Below are 19576 nucleotides of genomic sequence, written 5' to 3'. Positions count from 1 at the left end.
TTATTTGACAACGTCCGGGAGCATTCAGTCACAACAACCGAAAGACTCCCAGGACAGAAAAATACACACATATCCATACCTTACAGTTGAGTCAAAAAAGAAAACAGTGTTACAAGTCTTCTTCACTGTGATTGGATATAGTGATCTGGTGATTGGTTTATAATGATCTAAGCTAATCATACGGCTTAGCTCTACTGTGCTAAGCGTTTTTGTTAGTCTAGTCAGATAACATGGTATGTATATAGATAATACACAGCTTACTCTATTCTTCTACCAGTTCACCGGCTACTTACTGCCATGTGTTTCGGAAGAAGTGGATGAACTGATGTGTTGTAAATCCAACAGATAAGATCCAGATCAACTCACACGATCATTATAAAGGTTTTTAAACAACAAAACACATTTACTTTCATGTATTTGAGAATTGGATTATCAGGTTGTTGATGACATAGCCCACAATTTTGTAAAAATTTTGAATAAAAAACAATACATCAGTCATATAGGGCTGTTGTGGCTGCGATGTGTCATGTGACGGGCATGATGCGACGTCATGGAAATAATAAGGCGATACATTCTAAAATAAAGGTCGCCTTAAAAATTCACACTTGAGGTACAGCTAGAATATTTGAATCTTACATGCGATAGGGTTAACAGTCATCTGTGTCTATAAAGAAATGTAATGCATATCCATATATATATATTGAACCAGATCTGTGAGTGTGTGTCCGTGCGTGTGTGTACTGCTTTGACATGCTTATAGGGACAAAAAATGGCCTAATAATGTCAGTGTAGTCAGAATTTGGTACATTATGAGGAACTCCCAACTGTTGGGTTAGACTCTTTTCATGTGCATGTTGAAGACATAAGGTTATCTGTTGTTGTTTATCTGGAAAGGCTTGTTATTTGTATCAAGGCTTTCATGCAATCAATTTATTGAACAGTAAACTTATTGAACACATTTCTGTTAGAAAATGTTTGAGTAAAAGAGCTTCCTGGACTCTTACCATTGCATTGTTAATGTCTTACACCACTGATTGAGTCACAGGTAAACATATTTTGTCTGATACCAAGGAGAAAGGCAGACATTGTTGGGAATTTCCAGTGAATTTCATCAGGGGGAAAAAACACCACAGATTAACAATGACAGTGTGGTTACACAGTCTGGGAAGACTCCATGTTCTTGTATTTGCTAACACATGATAAAGTTGCAGATTTTGAAAGTGAAACTGCACATTGCTATTTGCTGTCAATAAAAGTGGATGTAAGTCAGCGTCAGGGAATAACCAGAGATAAACTGAGAGACAAGGGAAATCCCCTAACTTACTCTAGACCAGTTAGCTTTAAGAGGCCGAACCTGAAGGAGTTTCTAAGATATACAGATAGAATGACAGGAAGCTACAAACTGTATACAACTCAGATCGAGCTGCTGAAGTCAAGTAAAGCAAAAGGGTAAGTGATGTTCCTTCATCCATGGGTTACATGGGTATTGATAATACAACTGATAGGAAATATCATTGGCTTAGCATAAACGCTATTACACATAGAGAGAGTCACCCTAAGCCATGTATAAATGTGTGTGTGATTGAACTCTACACCTTGACATGTCTTGATAAAGTTTAGGGACAGGTCTTGCTACAGCTTCAAATGACTTTGTTCATGAACTAAACCCAGTAAAGTTATAGACCAGAGGAGTTTGAATTGGGGCTGATATTTTAGCTGGACACAAACAAAGCTTACAGCATTTTTGTCTCATTCAGTGTGCTTGTGTTATTTGTGGTGATCGTGTGTATGTGTGCATTATGTGATTGTGGATGTCTGCATGTGTTGAAAGATGTGGTTTATATTGGACTGTTTATAATGTTTATAAGTCAGTATATTCTGTGGCTTTTGTCTGTTTCTCTTTCCACATGTGTATGTGTGTGTTAAGAGGACATGATAAACACTTTTACACAAACTTCCCCAAACAGAAAAAGGAAAAAGCTGCTCATCTGGGGAATCACTGTATTGTGTACTGTAGATTTACTAAAATATCTCTCAACCTACCTTAACTTTTTACTTCTAGTACACTGCAGTTATTTATTTATTGGCATTTTAAATGTGTGTATCTGTTGTACAGCTGTACTCTCCAGTGATCATGGATAAACCAGTCTGCTTGATTGACACTGGGTCAGAAGGGAAGCTGTGTGTGCAGGAGTCAGCACTACAGATCCTGCAGCAGATCCAGGAGCCAGTGGTGGTAGTGGCCGTGGTGGGTCTCTACCGCACCGGGAAGTCCTACCTGATGAATCGCCTCGCAGGGAAACAAACAGGTTACAACTATACAGGCAGCAACATTCAAAGAGCAACCCAATGACATGACTTGATGACTGTCCAAGACCAGTAACCATATTTTATGCCTGTCTTAAACAATAGTCACACTTGACAAGCAGTCATGGTGATTGTGCGTTAATCTGTCGACCACAGGTTTGACGGAGAAGCCAGGTTCATGGTGTGTTGTACACTGTGCATAATATCTGGTAGAATAGCCATGACAATGTGACTTGCAGCCTACAAAATGTACTAATAAGCTACATACTAACTAGTTAACAGTTTACTTTCTATTCCTAAAAGTAAACATTATCTTTACACAATATCTAGCCTAGATCTAATCTTCTTCACAGTGGTTTGGAAGCCGTTTGCCAAAAGGCTTAGGCCACAGTGAAACCACGTTTCTTCTTTTTGCCCTTTAACTGGTAGTTATCATAAACATGTTATCAAGACATTTGTCTTGTCAGTCTGTCAGAAGACACTGTTGTTGTCAAAATCTAACAACTACATATCCTGGTGGAAATTTGTCAGAAAACTGTAACTCAAACCATTTCACAGATGTTTGTGCTGACCATCTGCCAAATTTTCTCTAGTTATTTAATGTGAAATTAAGCACATAAGTTGTTACAAACTAAATAAAGCAATACTCAATTTGCCAAGGAGGTAAACAAAATATTTTGGTGAACAGTGTTCCATGTTTCTTTGCTCTTTCTGTCTTTTAGGATTCGCTTTGGGCAGCACCATCGAGTCCAAGACGAAGGGCATCTGGATGTGGTGTGTGTCTCACCCCACTAAAGCAGGAACCACCCTGGTGCTGCTGGACACCGAGGGACTCGGAGACGTGGACAAGGTGACGTAACAGCCTGTATGATATAGTGTGATAAAGCATTCATCAGAACCTTTGATGAGAAAACTAAAGTAAAAGTTTTCAGCATTTACAATTATAGGTGTTGGACATATTTGAGAGACCAGTTCACAGAAAAGAACCAGTTCAAAAGAACAATTTGTCCACACACCAGACATCAATAACCATTCATGTGTTAGTTTCTGACACATTTTAACCACCAAGGTTTGCACAGTTCCACTATATACTGTCAGGGGTTTGTGTATGATAACAATCTTGTAATGTCATTCTTTGTCAAATGATTGTATCCAATCTGTCTCAGGGGGACTCAAAGCATGATACCAAGATCTTCTCTCTGGCCGTCCTTCTGAGTAGCACTCTAGTGCTGAACAGCAGAGGAACTATCGACAACAGGGCCATAGAGGATTTGCAGTATCCTTTCATTCATACATTATGCAATTTTCAAATTGATATTTCATGGATTAGTACAAAGGAATGTTGTTTCCTCAGAAAATTTCCAAAATAGCATTATTCATGGGGAAAAATACATGAAACTCAAAATTCCATCATTGTACTTCTTATCTTATACTGCTAATTCAGTAAGAATTTAACCACTATTTATATACATTAAAAGCAGTTGAGTCTGAAGAAGCCCCAGTGGTGCACTTTTGCATTTATTTATTTAGCAGCATTTTATTCAAAGTAAGTTACAAATGAGGAATATAAGAAGCGATTCATCTCAAGGAGACAATCAAATTACCTTGATATTTTGACATATAAGTGTTCATTGTACTATAAAAACAATATATGTTTCAGAACTCAACTTCCTCATTTGTCTTAAAACAGCTTTTAGTACATTTACAAATTAGGACTAGGAGATTAGGAGTCATCGTGAAGAGGAAAAAACAACGCAAGAGCATTCCACCAGCATGGAACCGTGAATGAGAAAGTTCTGGAGAGTGATTTTTGTGGCTCTCTGTGAGACGTCGCTCATTGACTGATCGTAGGCTTCTGGTAGGGACATAGACTCGTAGGAGCGAGTGAAAGTAGGAGGGAGCCCCGGTTCACAACAGTCTCCACAACGGATTGAATCGCGCGTCTGAGTGAAGCACTGATCGCAGCGGCAACAAGCAGTTTTAAAAAAGCAACACATTTCAGTGCTAGATTGCCTCTTATTTAACAAACAAATGAAATGAATGCTCTGCAACAGAGCATTCATTTAACAGATTGAACATAAGTGGGTTCTATTTGATTTTGTTTGGCCGCGCCACTTGCACCTGGTGTGTAGACCCTTTGTTTTGGTATTTTTGAATCTGAAGTATAGGCTATTCATCAACTGTTGTACGTTTACCATTCACTAGCAATCCTTTCACAAAATGGCCCATGCTTAGAACAGAACCATGCATCATTCATTTATGTTTCTACACGTCTCCCTGCAATACTCAATTCTGATTCTTCAATCATGCCATCTAGTGGTGTGTTATTGCACAACAACAACCACTACAACTGATAACAGAACGTTCAAGCGTTTACTGCGTCATTTTGAGATAATAAATGTATATTTTCTGTTCAATTATTTACTTATCTGGCGAGTAGCCGCATAATGGATAATTACCCAGTGTAGTCTTTTATCACCCTGCAGAGGTGCATAATAATTTTGCATAATAATCCGCTGACTGTACACTGTTCCTCACACTTGCCACCCTCTTTCCACGGTTGAAAAACACTGTTTGATCGATATTATGTACGAGGCATAAACATTTCAGTAAGTTGTACTGTATCTTGGTGGTGTGGCGCAATGGATAAAACACATGCCTTTGGTGTGAGAGACCCGGGTTCGAATCCACTGTGAGACACCAATGTGTCCCTGAGCAAGACACTTAACCCCTAGTTGCTCCAGAGGCGTGCGACCTCTGACATACACTCACCTAAAGGATTATTAGGAACACCATACTAATTCTGTGTTTGACCCCCTTTCGCCTTCAGAACTGCCTTAATTCTACGTGGCATTGATTCAACAAGGTGCTGAAAGCATTCTTTAGAAATGTTGGCCCATATTGATAGGATAGCATCTTGCAGTTGATGGAGATTTGTGGGATGCACATCCAGGGCACGAAGCTCCCGTTCCACCACATCCCAAAGATGCTCTATTGGGTTGAGATCTGGTGACGGTGGGGGCCATTTTAATACAGTGAACTCATTGTCATGTTCAAGAAACCAATTTGAAATGATTCGAGCTTTGTGACATGGTGCATTATCCTGCTGGAAGTAGCCATCAGAGGATGGGTACATGGTGGTCATAAAGGGATGGACATGGTCAGAAACAATGCTCAGGTAGGCCGTGGCATTTAAATGATGCCCAATTGGCACTAAGGGGCCTAAAGTGTGCCAAGAAAACATCCCCCACACCATTACACCACCACCACCAGCCTGCACAGTGGTAACAAGGCATGATGGATCCATGTTCTCATTCTGTTTAAGCCAAATTCTGACTCTACCATCTGAATGTCTCAACAGAAATCGAGACTCATCAGACCAGGCAACATTTTTCCAGTCTTCAACTGTCCAATTTTGGTGAGCTTGTGCAAATTGTAGCCTCTTTTTCCTATTTGTAGTGGAGATGAGTGGTACCCAGTGGGGTCTTCTGCTGTTGTAGCCCATCCGCCTCAAGGTTGTGTGTGTTGTGGCTTCACAAATGCTTTGCATTTACCTCGGTTGTAACGAGTGGTTATTTCAGTCAAAGTTGCTCTTCTATCAGCTTGAATCAGTCGGCCCATTCTCCTCTGACCTCTAGCATCAACAAGGCATTTTCGCCCACAGGACTGCCGCATACTGGATGTTTTTCCCTTTTCACACCATTCTTTGTAAACCCTAGAAATGGTTGTGTGTGAAAATCCCAGAAACTGAGCAGATTGTGAAATACTCAGACCGGCCCGTCTGGCACCAACAACCATGCCACGCTCAAAATTGCTTAAATCACCTTTCTGTCCCATTCTGACATTCAGTTTGGAGTTCAGGAGATTGTCTTGACCAGGACCACACCCCTAAATGCATTGAAGCAACTGCCATGTGATTGATTGATTAGATAATTGCATTAATGAGAAATTGAACAGGTGTTCCTAATAATCCTTTAGGTGAGTGTATATAGCAATTGTAAGTCGCTTTGGATAAAAGCGTCAGCTAAATGAATAAATGTAAATGTAAATCTTTCAACACATTGTTCATTCGTGTTTATTTACTAGTAAAGAGTAATTGATGTTCGGTTCACGACCACGATCTGTAACGTCACATTTACAAGCGCCAAAACGCTATTATTTGAATTTCATGAATAAAATTGACAGAATCTGAGAGCTGATAAAAGTAACCTGCTCTGTCTAGTCTGTCGGTGTCAGTGTCCTCTTTGCTTCGTGATTTTTCTCTGCGTGAGGAAATGGATGTGTGTCGTGAGAGCGTGTGAAAAGTGTTAACTGCGTGAGTCTCATGCTGAATGAGTGAGATTTGGCAGCCCTGCTCTCTCAGCTCAGTGTCGGTTATCTTATAGCCAAAATATCGCCATATAACAAAGGTCGATTTTTTTCTTGCCACCAGTTCAGTGTCCTTCTGCTCGGCATCCATCTTCACCTGTTCTCCGCGCTGCACACCGGGAAAAGTCCAACGTGACCATACGCGCCACACATGCCACTGCCTAAACTGATTGACTGGTCTTCTTTTTATTAGCGGTGTAGAAAATGGGCAAACAGCTCTTAGAGAGAATGGGTTGTCATGTCCACACATGCATTTATTTATTTAATAAAATCGCAGCATTTTGCGTCATATAATCGCATAGGCTTGACATTGCGATTGCGATTTGATTAATCGTGCAGCACTAGTCCAAACTCAGTCCCGGAGGGCCACTGTCCTGCAGAGTTTATCTCCAACTTGCCTCAACACACCTGCCTGGAAGTTCCTAGTATGCCTAGTAGGACCTTTATTAGCTGGTTCAGGTGTGTTTAATTGGGGTTGGAGCTAAACTCTACAGGACAATGGCCCTCCATGAGCATGATTGGACACCCCTGCTCTATAGAAATGGAAGTACTGGCCTTTACAACCTTCCTCCCTCCCTGGCAGGACAGGTGTTAGCCTTATAAGGCCCCAAAAGCAGAGCTCTAAGACAAATGGCTCTGCTATGTCCACACCCTGACAAAGCAGCCAGTGTAGTCCATCTGACGCCTGGTTCACAGCGGATGCAGAAGCGGCGTGGAACGGAAAATCACGCGCGGTCCGGCGCCTGCCTGTTCACACTAGACGCGTATTCTCCGCGGCGGTCGACAAGTGCTTCTGCTCAGTTGTTGTTTATTCAGAGCAATTTTTTTACATCATGGGTAAGTAAATAACCTCATAAAATGAATACACCATGTTTCTGTAACCAAGAAGTTTGTACACTTCTTGTATTAATACTTTTTGTTAATACTCGCGGTATTTTAATTTGAAAATTGCTTATATTTTGACAATTGACCGGATGTCTCGTGTTTCTTGGTGTGACTTCCTGCCGGAATGGACGCGGATCACTCGCGGCTCGCGCAAAAAATAGACCAGACGCCGAAACTGGCGCTTCAAGGCGCGGGCCGCGGCGCTGGTGTGAACGACACCATAGGTTAACATGGGCGCCGAAAGGAAGCGGCCTCCGTTCCGCGTCGCTTCGGCGTCCTGTGTGAACCAGGGGTGAGGCTGCAGAACCTGAACCACGAGGTGTAGATGCTCGACATACAATCAATCGGCTTCTTATGATGTTTTACAGATGCCTTTTTTTACTCATGGACGCTCCATATTTAACATCATGGACTGCCATATGCCAGTGATTACTCTCAGATAGTTCTTTGTTTTCTCTATGGTGTTTTTTCTGTTCTCTGTTTCCTTAGTATTCAAACCTAAACCACTGCCAGATATGTCACAGAGCTGACTGAGTATATAAAGGTCAAATCAAATGATGAGGATGAAGACGACTCAGAGTTTGTTAAGTTCTTCCCTAGTTTCATCTGGGCTGTGAGGGACTTCACCCTGGAACATAAAATCAATGAAAAATACGTGACTGAGGACCAATACTTAGACTATGCCTTGAAACTGAAACCAGGTAATATTTAAATTGAGCTTTTAAGCATGCAGGCAACCAAAAGCAACAGGGAATAGCAATTTACAAGCAACACTGTATTTTCCTAACCTCTTTGACGAAAAGGTGTTTCGTATCTTTTAAAGGCACTTCAAGAACAGTTAAAGAGTTCAATCTTCCACGGGAATGTATCCGAAATTATTTCCCATCCCGGAAGTGTTTTACTTTCCCGTTTCCAACCAACCCAGAGAATGTGTCTCGTCTGGAGAGCTTGGATCCTGCTGACCTTTCCCCAGATTTCCAGAAGGTCTCAGATCATTTCTGCAAGTTCATCTTTGACAGGAGTGAAGTGAAAAAGCTGAAAGATGGACATACAGTCACAGGCAGAGGTGATTCAATAGGATATATTAAATGATGTGACGTGACAAATTTGCAAAATAAACATTAATATATTATTAACTTACTATATTCAGTTACACAAGTGAATAGCACAGCGGTCAGCTGTTTTGAAGTAGTAACCAGACACATGTATTTCTCCTGTAGTTGTTGCCGAACCATTTTGGTTCAAAAACCTAAGCTTCTCTTTATTAGGTTGTGCTCTCATTGCACTGTAATGCCCCATACCAGCAGGAGGAAAACCCCTAATTTCTAAATCGAAATGTTCTTCCACCTTTGTGATGTAATTGCACTGAACTGGGAGACACAATATAAGCTCCTCATCTTCAGAAGAGAGTGGCAAATTGTAATTATTCCCACTAAAACTAGCATAAATTAAGCTATGACATTGTTAATGACACTTTCTGGACTGCATGTTAATAATCTATATCTGCCCAGTTAATTTACTTGTGTCTGACCCTTCTCCTTCCCTGAAGTCCTTGGTCAGCTGGTGAAGACATACGTGGACACCATCTCCAGTGGTGAAGTTCCATTTCTGGAGAATGCTGTGATCGCCATGTCAAAGATTGAGAATGAGGCTGCAGTGAAGGAGGGGCTTCAGGTTTACCAGAGTGGAATGGAGAAGCTGAAGGACTCCTTCCCTCTAGAACTGAAGGAAGTGTCCTCAGAACACCAACGTCTCAGCAGCTTGGCAACACAGGTCTTCATGAAGCGCTCCTTTAAGGACAGTGAAGGGATATTCATGAAATGTCTAGAGGTGATGCCCAGTTAATCATGTACAATTCCTATTAAATTGTTATTCAAGTATCTATCTATCTATCTTAATTAATTATGATGTGCCGATTAATTAATTTAATTAGAAATTACCCCCAAAAGATCACTTAAAGTCATTATTGTGTTAAATGAGAAAATCATAAATTAGACATTACAAAAAGTAGCTTTAGAAATAAATATTTTATTTAATTCAACATTGATTTTTTTTTTTTTTTTTTTACTTTAGACTACAACAGCCATGACTAAACATTCTTCAAAATATCTTCTTTATGTTACATAAATGAAAGAAATTCATTGCAGATTTAAAACAACATGGGGATGAGTAAATGTAAATGAACAGAATTTTCTTTTTTGGGCAAACTATCCCCAAAATATGATAAAAAAAAATAAAAATAAATAAATAAAAGGGATAGTTCACCCAAAAATGAAAATTCTGTCATCATTTACTCACCCTCAAGTTGTTCCAAACCTGTATGAGTTTCTTTGTTCTGCTGAACACAAAGGAAGATATTTGGAAGAATGTTTTTAATCAAACAGATCTCGGTCCCCATCGACTTCCATAGAAGGAAAAAATACATACTATGGTACTCAATGGGGACCGAGATCTGTTTGGTTACAAACATTCTTCCAAATATCTTCCTTTGTGTTCAGCAGAACAAAGAAACTCATACAGGTTTGGAACAACTTGAGGGTGAGTAAACGATGATAGAATTTAAATTTTTGGGTGAACTATCCCTTTAAGAGATACTCTAAATAAGAACCTAAAACTGCCATTAGGTGGCGGTAAATGTCTAAATTTGGTCATTCCTTTTCAATGGCTCTTTATCAATGGGCCATTGTATAATTGGTTTGCACAATAGTTCTGCTCTGGCTTTATAGATAATATTTTCTTTGGCAAAATTTTGCAATAACAGACATTATCGTGTTTATAATATTAATTTCGTATTTATTGAACTGCTGTATAAAAACAGTATCACAATTGCACTTGTGCTATTTGGGACAAAAACAGCACTCTTGTGATATTGCGTTCGTTACTTGTTTGTTATTGCTCAACTATATCATATATAAATATGTGACAAAAACACATGACCTCTACTGGCTTAACAAAAATATTACTATTTTTATGATTTTTTTATGAAGAAAAATAAGAAAGTATTGGTGAATGAGGCCCATTGTTTTGACTGTAATAAGTAATGTATCTGAATCCGAATCAAAAGCTAAAAACTAAGATTATTTTAAATAGACATTGTATATTAAACCATTTTTTCAATAGTTGTAGGCTCTAAATCAGGGGTGCCCAATCCTGCTCCTGCTTGGACTGTCATGCACGCGATATTTTTTTTCCCAGGATGGTAGGGGAAGACTCATGAATATTCATTAGGGAAGTCATCCCTGATTGGTCTTAACCCCAATGACGGGTAGGTTTAGGGCGTGGTTAGGAGTAGGTCATCAGACCCCCAGTGGCGGGTAGGTTTAGGGGTGGGGTTAGGGGTAGGTCATCAGACCAATCAGGGATGACTTCCCTAATGAATATTCATGAGTCTTCCCCTACCATCCTGGGAAAAAAAATATCGCCTCCTGCACAGTTCATCTCCAACCCTAATCAAACACACCTGAAACAACCAATTAAGGTCTTTAGGATCACTTGAAAATTAAAGGCGGGTGTGTTTGATTAGGGTTGGAGATGAACTGAGCAGGACAGTCGATCGGCAGGAGCAGGATTGGGCACCCCTCTAAATGATTTATTAAGAGGTGTATACAGCAGACTTACCTCTGTTCGTCAACAGTTTAACAGCATCCCTACACCTCCCCATCCCTTCACTTCTAGTCCTAACTCACCTTACAACAACCGGGGGGAATACTCTGGGTTCAGGCAAAAATGTCCCCCCCCGGACAGCACGCCAAATACGCATAATCTTTACTCTATTTAATTTGATGTAAGTGTGAACTCATGAAATGGTATTTAAGGTTTTCTGTTTCTAATATTTTATGTGATGCTGCAGGAAGACACTAATAAACTCTTTGATGGATACCTGTGCCAAAACGAAGAGGCTTCAAAAAAAAGATGCGAGAATCTCCTGTCATCCCTTTCTGCTCCAATGACAGAAAAACTCAAGAAAGGATTTTATGCCAGATCTGGTGGTTATGTTCTCTTCTCCCAGGACCTTGAAGACATTGTAAAGGAATACAAAATCCAAGCCAATAAAGGAGTCAAGGTGAGCTTAAACATTTTACACAACTGTTGTAACATCACAGGTTTCAGATGTTTTCAATTTATAAGAGGTTTGTCATGTTTTCCTAGAATATCTGTTCATAGAATGTGGGAAACAGTGGATTAGGGGTAGAGAAATCAACTGGAAACAAGTAGATTCCTGGTCTGAATCCTGGTTCCTTGTGGAAGAATCCTTATGCAAGACATTGAGTCCCCGGTTGTTGGGACATGGACACTTGTAATAGTCGTAGCAGCAGTTTTCAGATAATCATGCGTGTTGTCCACAGGCAGAAGACACACTTGAAGAGTTTCTGAAGCAGAAGTGTGTGGATTCTCACGCCATTCTGCAGGCGGACAATAAACTGACTGAGAAGGAGAAAAAGATTATGGGTGAGAGTCTTTTGCATCCTGGATGAGGCAACAATAGCACCATCTAGTGGAGAAAGCCAGTACATCTGTGATCTGTGTTTCAGCTTTAAGAGTAAACATTTCATACAATGTTATCAATTTGATACATTTCTTGCATGCCAAATATTGTTTAGCAATTAGTTTTGAAGAACAGTACACAATACCCTTGGCTGGCTGATCATCGCCATAAAGTTAACCTTTGCAGTAAGGTCTTGCTAGAGGGAGGCACTAGACTGCATTGCAACCATCACGCATTGTTGGAATCATACAGACCTCTTCAGTTTTTATGATGTGGATCTCTTATATAACACCTCACAGATAAAGCTTCCAGCACTTTGTACGATAGGGAATATTAACATTTTCCCCAATTTGTATCGAGTAATACAGAGCCTTGTGCTGAACAGTGTACAAAATGAACATGAACAACTCTTGGTTGACCAGTCTGGTTACATTTATCATTTGATTAAGGACTTTTCTCTTTAACAACTCTCAGTGAATGCGTCAATGCCTCATTGAAGTGAAAAGTGAAGATTTGAAATGTAATGGAAAATTTGGGTGCAAATTTTTTGCACTTTCCATTCAACTTTATCTCATTTTCCCTTAAAATCTTACAGAGGAAAGAGATAAGGCTGTTCTCCTGGCTCAGGAAATAAATACCAAGGAACAGAAGCAGCGACAACTCGAAGAGAAGATGGAAGCAGAGAGAAAGAGTAACGAAGAGAGGATGATACAGATGAAGGAGAAGATGGATGAGGAGATGAGGCTCCAGAGAGAGGAGGCTAAGCGTGCCATGGACAGCAAACTGAGGGAGCAGGCTGATCTGCTGGAGAAGGGCTTTAAGGAGAAGGCAGACAGGATGACTAAAGAGATGCAGGACTTCAGGCGGAAGAATGAAGAAGCAGAAAAGAAAAGTGACCAGCTGTTTAAAAATATGATAGAAAACATGAGCAAAAGACACGATGAGACTATGAAGCTAATGATGAAGCAACACAGTGAGCAGATGAAGGCTATCATGAGCATGCCGAGGCCTAAGTCAGACTCCTCCTCTCTAATCTTGCGTGTGATACTCGGCGGTCTCAGCAGTCTCAGCAGTCTCAGCAGTGGTTTATTCTCAGGTTTGCGTCCCCGTTAATGCAGCTAATCTCTCGATATAGCACTGAGCCTTGGCCTAGGCTACTTCTGGTACAAATATGACATACAAAAATGTTTGAAACAGCTTCACAAACATACACATAGGTGGAGCTTTCAGGGGGCCCAGACCCCCTATTGGCTAAAAGATGTTACTAAAGAAAAAAATATATAATAATTATATATATTCTCAATCCCAAAATAGATACATATTGATGTAGGTATTCTTTTACATTTTAAAATGTTATTTTCTAAATTATTTTCTAAAGTAATTTTCTAACTCCCAAAAGTTGGTGCGTGATGAATCTGCATTTTGGCGGTTCATACATTTTTTTTATTTGGTAAATGGCTCGTCAAAAATGGTTAGTTGTTGTTTTTTAAAACATTAACCGAATGCAAAGCAAGCTGGAAAAACAGCCAGAGGAAGATACCGTGTGTGTTGATCCCTGAGCCGGGCTGTCTCATGAAGGTGATCCGCAGACCCCACCCGTCACACCGGCTACTACACAGCATCTCTTACTGTCAGCAAGAGGTATCTGCTTCAATGTGAAGAACTCTGACTCGGCATATTACAGTGACACTCCCTGAAAAAAAAAGAAAAAAAAAGGTGTTTAACAGTTTATTAAGTCAGACACTGTATATTCATCCCCCAAAGCAACATGACTTTGTATCTTTGTATCAATACAATGTTCCTTTTAAATGCTAGATAACATTGCTGGTCTAAGTGTAAACATGTTTCTTCCGGTCATGATCACCTGTCCATACACACTGCCCCAAGTCCTTGTGTAGTGGTTTCGATTTCAATATGTGATATTGATGTGACTAATTTAATTAAATAACCACAGATTTCCAATTATTGTGTTAAGTGTTCTTAGAACATATTTAATGATCAGTACTGTCATTCGTTTCCTTCCGAAGTGCTGTTTATATGCATTTTCCACAGGTGTTTATCCGTATTTTGAATCAGGCAATTTAATCAAATTCATTGTGAATTTGTATTGTGTTTTAGGAGTGAAGGAAATGTCTGTAAAATGAACAGATGTTCTGGAAGAAAATTACTGGTATATGTTTTATGTTTTTAGTGTAGTGGGTTAGGAATTTAATCAATCCAATTACATCTTAAACTGTAATTCATTAGAATTCCCCCGGGAATAGTTATGTAGTTATGATCGGGTATATATATATATATATATATGTGTGTGTGTATATATGTGTGTATATACACTCACCTAAAGGATTATTAGGAACACCTGTTCAATTTCTCATTAATGCAATTATCTAATCAACCAATCACATGGCAGTTGCATCAATGCATTTAGGGGTGTGGTCCTGGTCAAGACAATCTCCTGACCTCCAAACTGAATGTCAGAATGGGAAAGAAAGGTGATTTAAGCAATTTTGAGCATGGCATGGTTGTTGGTGCCAGACGGGCCGGTCTGAGTATTTCACAATCTGCTCAGTTACTGGGATTTTCACGCACAACCATTTCTAGGGTTTACAAAGAATGGTGTGAAAAGGGAAAAACATCCAGTATGCGGCAGTCCTGTGGGCGAAAATACCTTGTTGATGCTAGAGGTCAGAGGAGAATGGGCCGACTGATTCAAGCTGATAGAAGAGCAACTTTGACTGAAATAACCACTCGTTACAACCGAGGTATGCAGCAAAGCATTTGTGAAGCCACAACACGCACAACCTTGAGGCGGATGGGCTACAACAGCAGAAGACCCCACCGGGTACCACTCATCTCTACTACAAATAGGAAAAAGAGGCTACAATTTGCACGAGCTCACCAAAATTGGACAGTTGAAGACTGGAAAAATGTTGCCTGGTCTGATGAGTCTCGATTTCTGCCGAGACATTCAGATGGTAGAGTCAGAATTTGGCGTAAACAGAATGAGAACATGGATCCATCATGCCTTGTTACCACTGTGCAGGCTGGTGGTGGTGGTGTAATGGTGTGGGGGATGTTTTCTTGGCACACTTTAGGCCCCTTAGTGCCAATTGGGCATCGTTTAAATGCCACGGCCTACCTGAGCATTGTTTCTGACCATGTCCATCCCTTTATGACCACCATGTACCCATCCTCTGATGGCTACTTCCAGCAGGATAATGCACCATGTCACAAAACTCGAATCATTTCAAATTGGTTTCTTGAACATGACAATGAGTTCACTGCACTAAAATGGCCCCCACAGTCACCAGATCTCAACCCAATAGAGCATCTTTGGGATGTGGTGGAACGGGAGCTTCGTGCCCTAGATGTGCATCCCACAAATCTCCATCAACTGCAAGATGCTATCCTACCAATATGGGCCAACATTTCTAAAGAATGCTTTCAGCACCTTGTTGAATCAATGCCACGTAGAATTAAGGCAGTTCTGAAGGCGAAAGGGGGTCAAACACAGTATTAGTATGGTGTTCCTAATAATCCTTTAGGTGTGTGTATATACACTCACCTAAAGGATTATTAGGAACACCTGTTCAATTTCTCATTAATGCAATTATCTAATCAACCAATCACATGGCAGTTGCTTCAATGCATTTAGGGGTGTGGTCCTGGTCAAGACAATCTCCTGAACTCCAAACTGAATGTCAGAATGGGAAAGAAAGGTGATTTAAGCAATTTTGAGCGTGGCATGGTTGTTGGTGCCAGACGGGCCGTTCTGAGTATTTCACAATCTGCTCAGTTACTGGGATTTTCACGCACAACCATTTCTAGGGTTTACAAAGAATGGTGTGAAAAGGGAAAAACATCCAGTATGCGGCAGTCCTGTGGGCGAAAATGCCTTGTTGATGCTAGAGGTCAGAGGAGAATGGGCCGACTGATTCAAGCTGATAGAAGAGCAACTTTGACTGAAATAACCACTCGTTACAACCGAGGTATGCAGCAAAGCATTTGTGAAGCCACAACACGCACAACCTTGAGGCGGATGGGCTACAACAGCAGAAGACCCCACTGGTTACCACTCATCTCCACTACAAATAGGAAAAAGAGGCTACAATTTGCACGAGCTCACCAAAATTGAACATGACAATGAGTTCACTGTACTAAAATGGCCCCCACAGTCACCAGATCTCAACCCAATTGAGCGTCTTTGGGATGTGGTGGAAAGGGAGCTTCGTGCCCTGGATGTGCATCCCACAAATCTCCATCAACTGCAAGATGCTATCCTATCAATATGGGCCAACATTTTTAAAGAATGCTTTCAGCACCTTGTTGAATCAAATGCCACGTAGAATTAAGGCAGTTCTGAAGGCGAAAGGGGGTCAAACACAGTATTAGTATGGTGTTCCTAATAATCCTTTAGGTGAGTGTATATATATATATATATAAAACGGGATCAGAAATCTTTGACACATACAAGAACATTTCTTTATGAAACTCTATAAACACAGATCTCATTGAGCCAAACAAATTCCGCACAATGCATTACATTAGCTACGGCCAACAAGAAGTTGGCTATTTAGGTTTGTTTGGAAAACGCATGCTCTAAAATTCGATATACTTCTAGGGAATTAATCTGATCGCCACCAAACTTGGTCAACATGAAGTCATGACATTGAGGATGCTAAATTGAAGAAGGCTTTTTGATATCTCGAACGGTTTGGCTGTGGCGTTCAAACGAATTAATGGCGTGAAAAGGGAAACAGGAAGTGTGTTATAACTTCTGCATACATTAACTGACTTTGTTGAAACTTCATTTGTATGTTCATCGTAGCAGGCTGATCGCATGGATGTAAGACAAAGTTATAGCGCCACCAACTGGCAGCTGCTGCAGTAAATGTGGCGTATTCATACGACTCTGATATAGTTCTTTTACATTTACCAGGTTAAAAAATTAATTTTGCCCGTCGTGCAGAGTTGCCCTAAAGCCACCAGAGTGGCAGTGGCACCGGCACTGGGCTTGTGCCCATCATCACCGCTTGCAGCTATATTTGTTATTACAATGCTCTGTAGGTCAATTCAAATGTGATGTAGCTTACCAAAATTGGCTTTGATGGTCTAATGTACAGGGCTTTTGATTTATATATTTTATGTATGAGACTCGCATCCAGCTCCTGTCCAGCACACAGTTTGGGTGAAATCAATTTGTGGCCACATGCCATCAGAAACTCTATGCTGAAAAACATAAAAATTTCATGCAACTTTCACAGCTGGAATTGACATTACCTTTAAATTCTTTATTATAATAAAATTATATCACAGGTTGGACTTCATAAAACAAAGTACATGTGGTTACCTCACATCAGCAGAGAGCTTTTCTTCGAAGGCATCCCTTATTTGTTCAGCAACAGTCCTCTGGTCCCAGGATTTCTGGAATTCAAATCCATTCAATAAATGTCCTTGTTCATGCAGCTGTTGCTTTGTGCGATGCTTGACAACGACACTGCTTGATGGCGTTGGAAGTAGTATGACATCTTTGTTGAAAGTATCGTGAAAATGTGTTTTGGTCCTAGAAAACAAAGCAGATATTATTTGATATTTTTCATCCACAATTGAAATCTGTACTCATCAAACATGACAAAATTTAGGATGATATATTTTTACATTCATACCACAGCTATTAAAAAAAAGTTGGTGATCATTAATTTTATTCATTCCCTTAAACACTACCCTAAAACTGGTGACCGGGAGTACATTTAATCACTCCATACATTTAAATTTAAATTAACAAGCTGATGGAAGACACATAATTAGAAAACGAATGTTGTCCTACAAAGAACTACAATAACACCTTTTAATTCAAATAAAATTAAAATCAATTACACTGCTGAACAATACTACTAATTTCTATTTCTCCCCACATTTTATTTGACAACTGTATTATTGGTTTATGTACTACAAACACTTGTGCATTATTTCATAATGGATTTTATACAATGTAAAAAATATATTTCAGAATAAGACATAAAGGAGGACTATAATTTCTTTATAAAACAGTTAGTTCCAGTCCTTTATTCTGATATACGATAAAACACGGCTATGACCGCTTCACCCTAAGGTTCAATGTGTAACACCCCTAGCAACCGCTCTTAGCAATGTAAACATATGTTCTCATTGATATTGTTCATTTAAGCCAAAGAGTATAGAAGTAACAAGAGGCGAAACTCAATAGAACGTTCCATTGCAACAAACTCCCCCATGCGCAGAGCTGCAGCTCCGCCATCTTGGACTGAACGCAACACAGCTGTCATAGGATTAAACGATACCGGTTCAAATTCAAAAGCGGTTAAATGAACTAAAAAGTAGTTTCTAGTTTTTAATATCTCTAGAGCAGACATCCCATGTCTCCCGGAAGATCCGGGAGTCTCCCGCATATTGATAGCGGCTCCCTGATGCTCGGAAATTAGCTAAAATCACCCGGAATCTAGAGCGAGCGAGCAAGAGCGTGCAGCTCCAAACCGTGTAACGTTAGAGCACACGGCAGAAAGGGTGAGGGAGCGAGATATCAACATATCAACCTAAAACATGGAACACAACTTGTTCAGATTTTTTGCTTTCATTTTCTTGCATTTCTAAAGTATAATATATTTTGTAATATATATATTTTATATAAAATATAAATAATTATATTTTTAAATTTGTACATTTTAATAAACTCGAACTTATATAACTTTTTTCTGTTTTCACTGAATTATTTATTTCACTTCAACAATAATCTGACAAATTAAAACAAGACCAACCATAGGTCTAAATTCCAAAGCATTCTTGAATTAACCTTACAACCATTTAAGTTTGGATAGTGATTTTCATGTTTATGTGAAAAAAAGGTGACAGTTAAAGGGTTAATTTAGTGATAACAATGAATTAATAAAGCGGTCATTTGCCAGGTTAGGTGTTCATATATCTCTGAAAGTATGCGATTTAAAAAGCCCATTTCGAGTCTTGACAATTTCGACCAAATACATAACATTAGCAAACTGTTACTGCGGTTATGGGATAGCTTACATTAACGTTACAGCACCTGTTATTGTTGACGTTATCTCACTTTAAAGTTAATAAAACCTTTTCTACTTTACCTCTCTGGATCTTTGGGGAATCTATGAAATGCTAGTTGATTGGTTGTACACTGGTAGTTGTTGCAGTTGATAGCAGAACACTGTTTTTCTCTTTGTTTCCAATTATTTCCAGACATAATGTTAATGCTGTACAGTAGTTGTGCTAACGGTAAAGCCGTTGGTTCAGTCCAAAATGGCGGCCGCGCTACCGAAGCGCCACCTAGTGGCTGTTGTCAAAACTGCAACGGAGTTTCGCCTCTTGTTACTTCTATACTCTTTGTTTAAGCTACCGTAATAGAGTAACGTTAGAGTATTGTGAGAGATAGAGTAAACGAGTGTAACGTAGACTAACCATGTTCCGTACACTTTTCACCTTTCACTGCACGTCAGTGACCACTCCTCAGTTGCTGAGAGCATGACT

The 19576-nt window shown here is 39.8% G+C and overlaps 3 protein-coding genes and 1 long non-coding RNA gene across 6 annotated transcripts in view; 3 read left to right on the top strand and 1 right to left on the bottom strand.

The window, feature by feature from the left end:
* LOC311289216 (tripartite motif-containing protein 16-like) overlaps nt 1-19576 on the top strand; it is a 696468-nt gene that overhangs the window by 469536 nt on the left and 207356 nt on the right. The window lies entirely within an intron of this gene.
* On the top strand, nt 1313-14008 carry LOC311289211 (guanylate-binding protein 4-like). 2 transcript variants are annotated; one of them, XM_084407029.1, is made up of 10 exons: nt 1313-1449; nt 2117-2309; nt 3030-3157; nt 3474-3583; nt 8074-8261; nt 8384-8626; nt 9110-9390; nt 11411-11623; nt 11907-12009; nt 12642-14008. In XM_084407029.1, exons 2-10 carry the CDS (start codon nt 2135-2137, stop codon nt 13157-13159), a joined length of 1959 nt encoding a protein of 652 aa, XP_084263155.1. In that variant the 5' UTR covers nt 1313-1449; nt 2117-2134; the 3' UTR covers nt 13160-14008. The 2 variants fall into 2 exon arrangements, with proteins under 2 accessions (XP_084263155.1, XP_084263156.1); XM_084407030.1 differs by lacking the exon at nt 1313-1449 and adding an exon at nt 1988-2008.
* Nucleotides 10076-19576, top strand: part of LOC311289206 (NACHT, LRR and PYD domains-containing protein 3-like) — a 216782-nt gene continuing 207281 nt past the window's right edge. Inside the window, exon 1 of the mRNA XM_084407022.1 lies at nt 10076-10098. The gene's annotated coding sequence lies outside the window, so the exon portion shown is untranslated. The remainder of the gene's footprint in view (nt 10099-19576) is intronic.
* LOC311289258 lies at nt 13605-19497 on the bottom strand. Of its 2 annotated transcripts, XR_014627089.1 has the most exons (4): nt 19177-19496; nt 17397-17609; nt 17140-17275; nt 13605-13739 (listed from the first exon to the last, which is right to left on the bottom strand). It is a non-coding gene; the product is annotated as an uncharacterized lncRNA (long non-coding RNA). The 2 variants fall into 2 exon arrangements; XR_014627088.1 differs by lacking the exon at nt 17140-17275 and having other exon boundaries at nt 13608-13739; nt 19177-19497.

This window comes from Rutilus rutilus, assembly GCF_951802725.1.
Source record: "Rutilus rutilus genome assembly, chromosome: 4".
Taxonomy (NCBI): Eukaryota; Metazoa; Chordata; class Actinopteri; order Cypriniformes; family Leuciscidae; genus Rutilus; species Rutilus rutilus.
Note: the sequence above shows the minus strand (reverse complement) of the source record. Positions and strands in the feature narration are given on the sequence as shown.

Coding starts and splice junctions, on each gene's coding strand:
- LOC311289211 (XM_084407029.1), top strand. CDS start 2,135: ATGGATAAACCAGTCTGCTTGATTGACACTGGGTCAGAAGGGAAGCTG. Junction 9,391..11,410: donor TATTCATGAAATGTCTAGAG/GTGATGCCCAGT, acceptor GTGATGCTGCAG/GAAGACACTAATAAACTCTT. Junction 11,624..11,906: donor AAGCCAATAAAGGAGTCAAG/GTGAGCTTAAAC, acceptor TGTTGTCCACAG/GCAGAAGACACACTTGAAGA.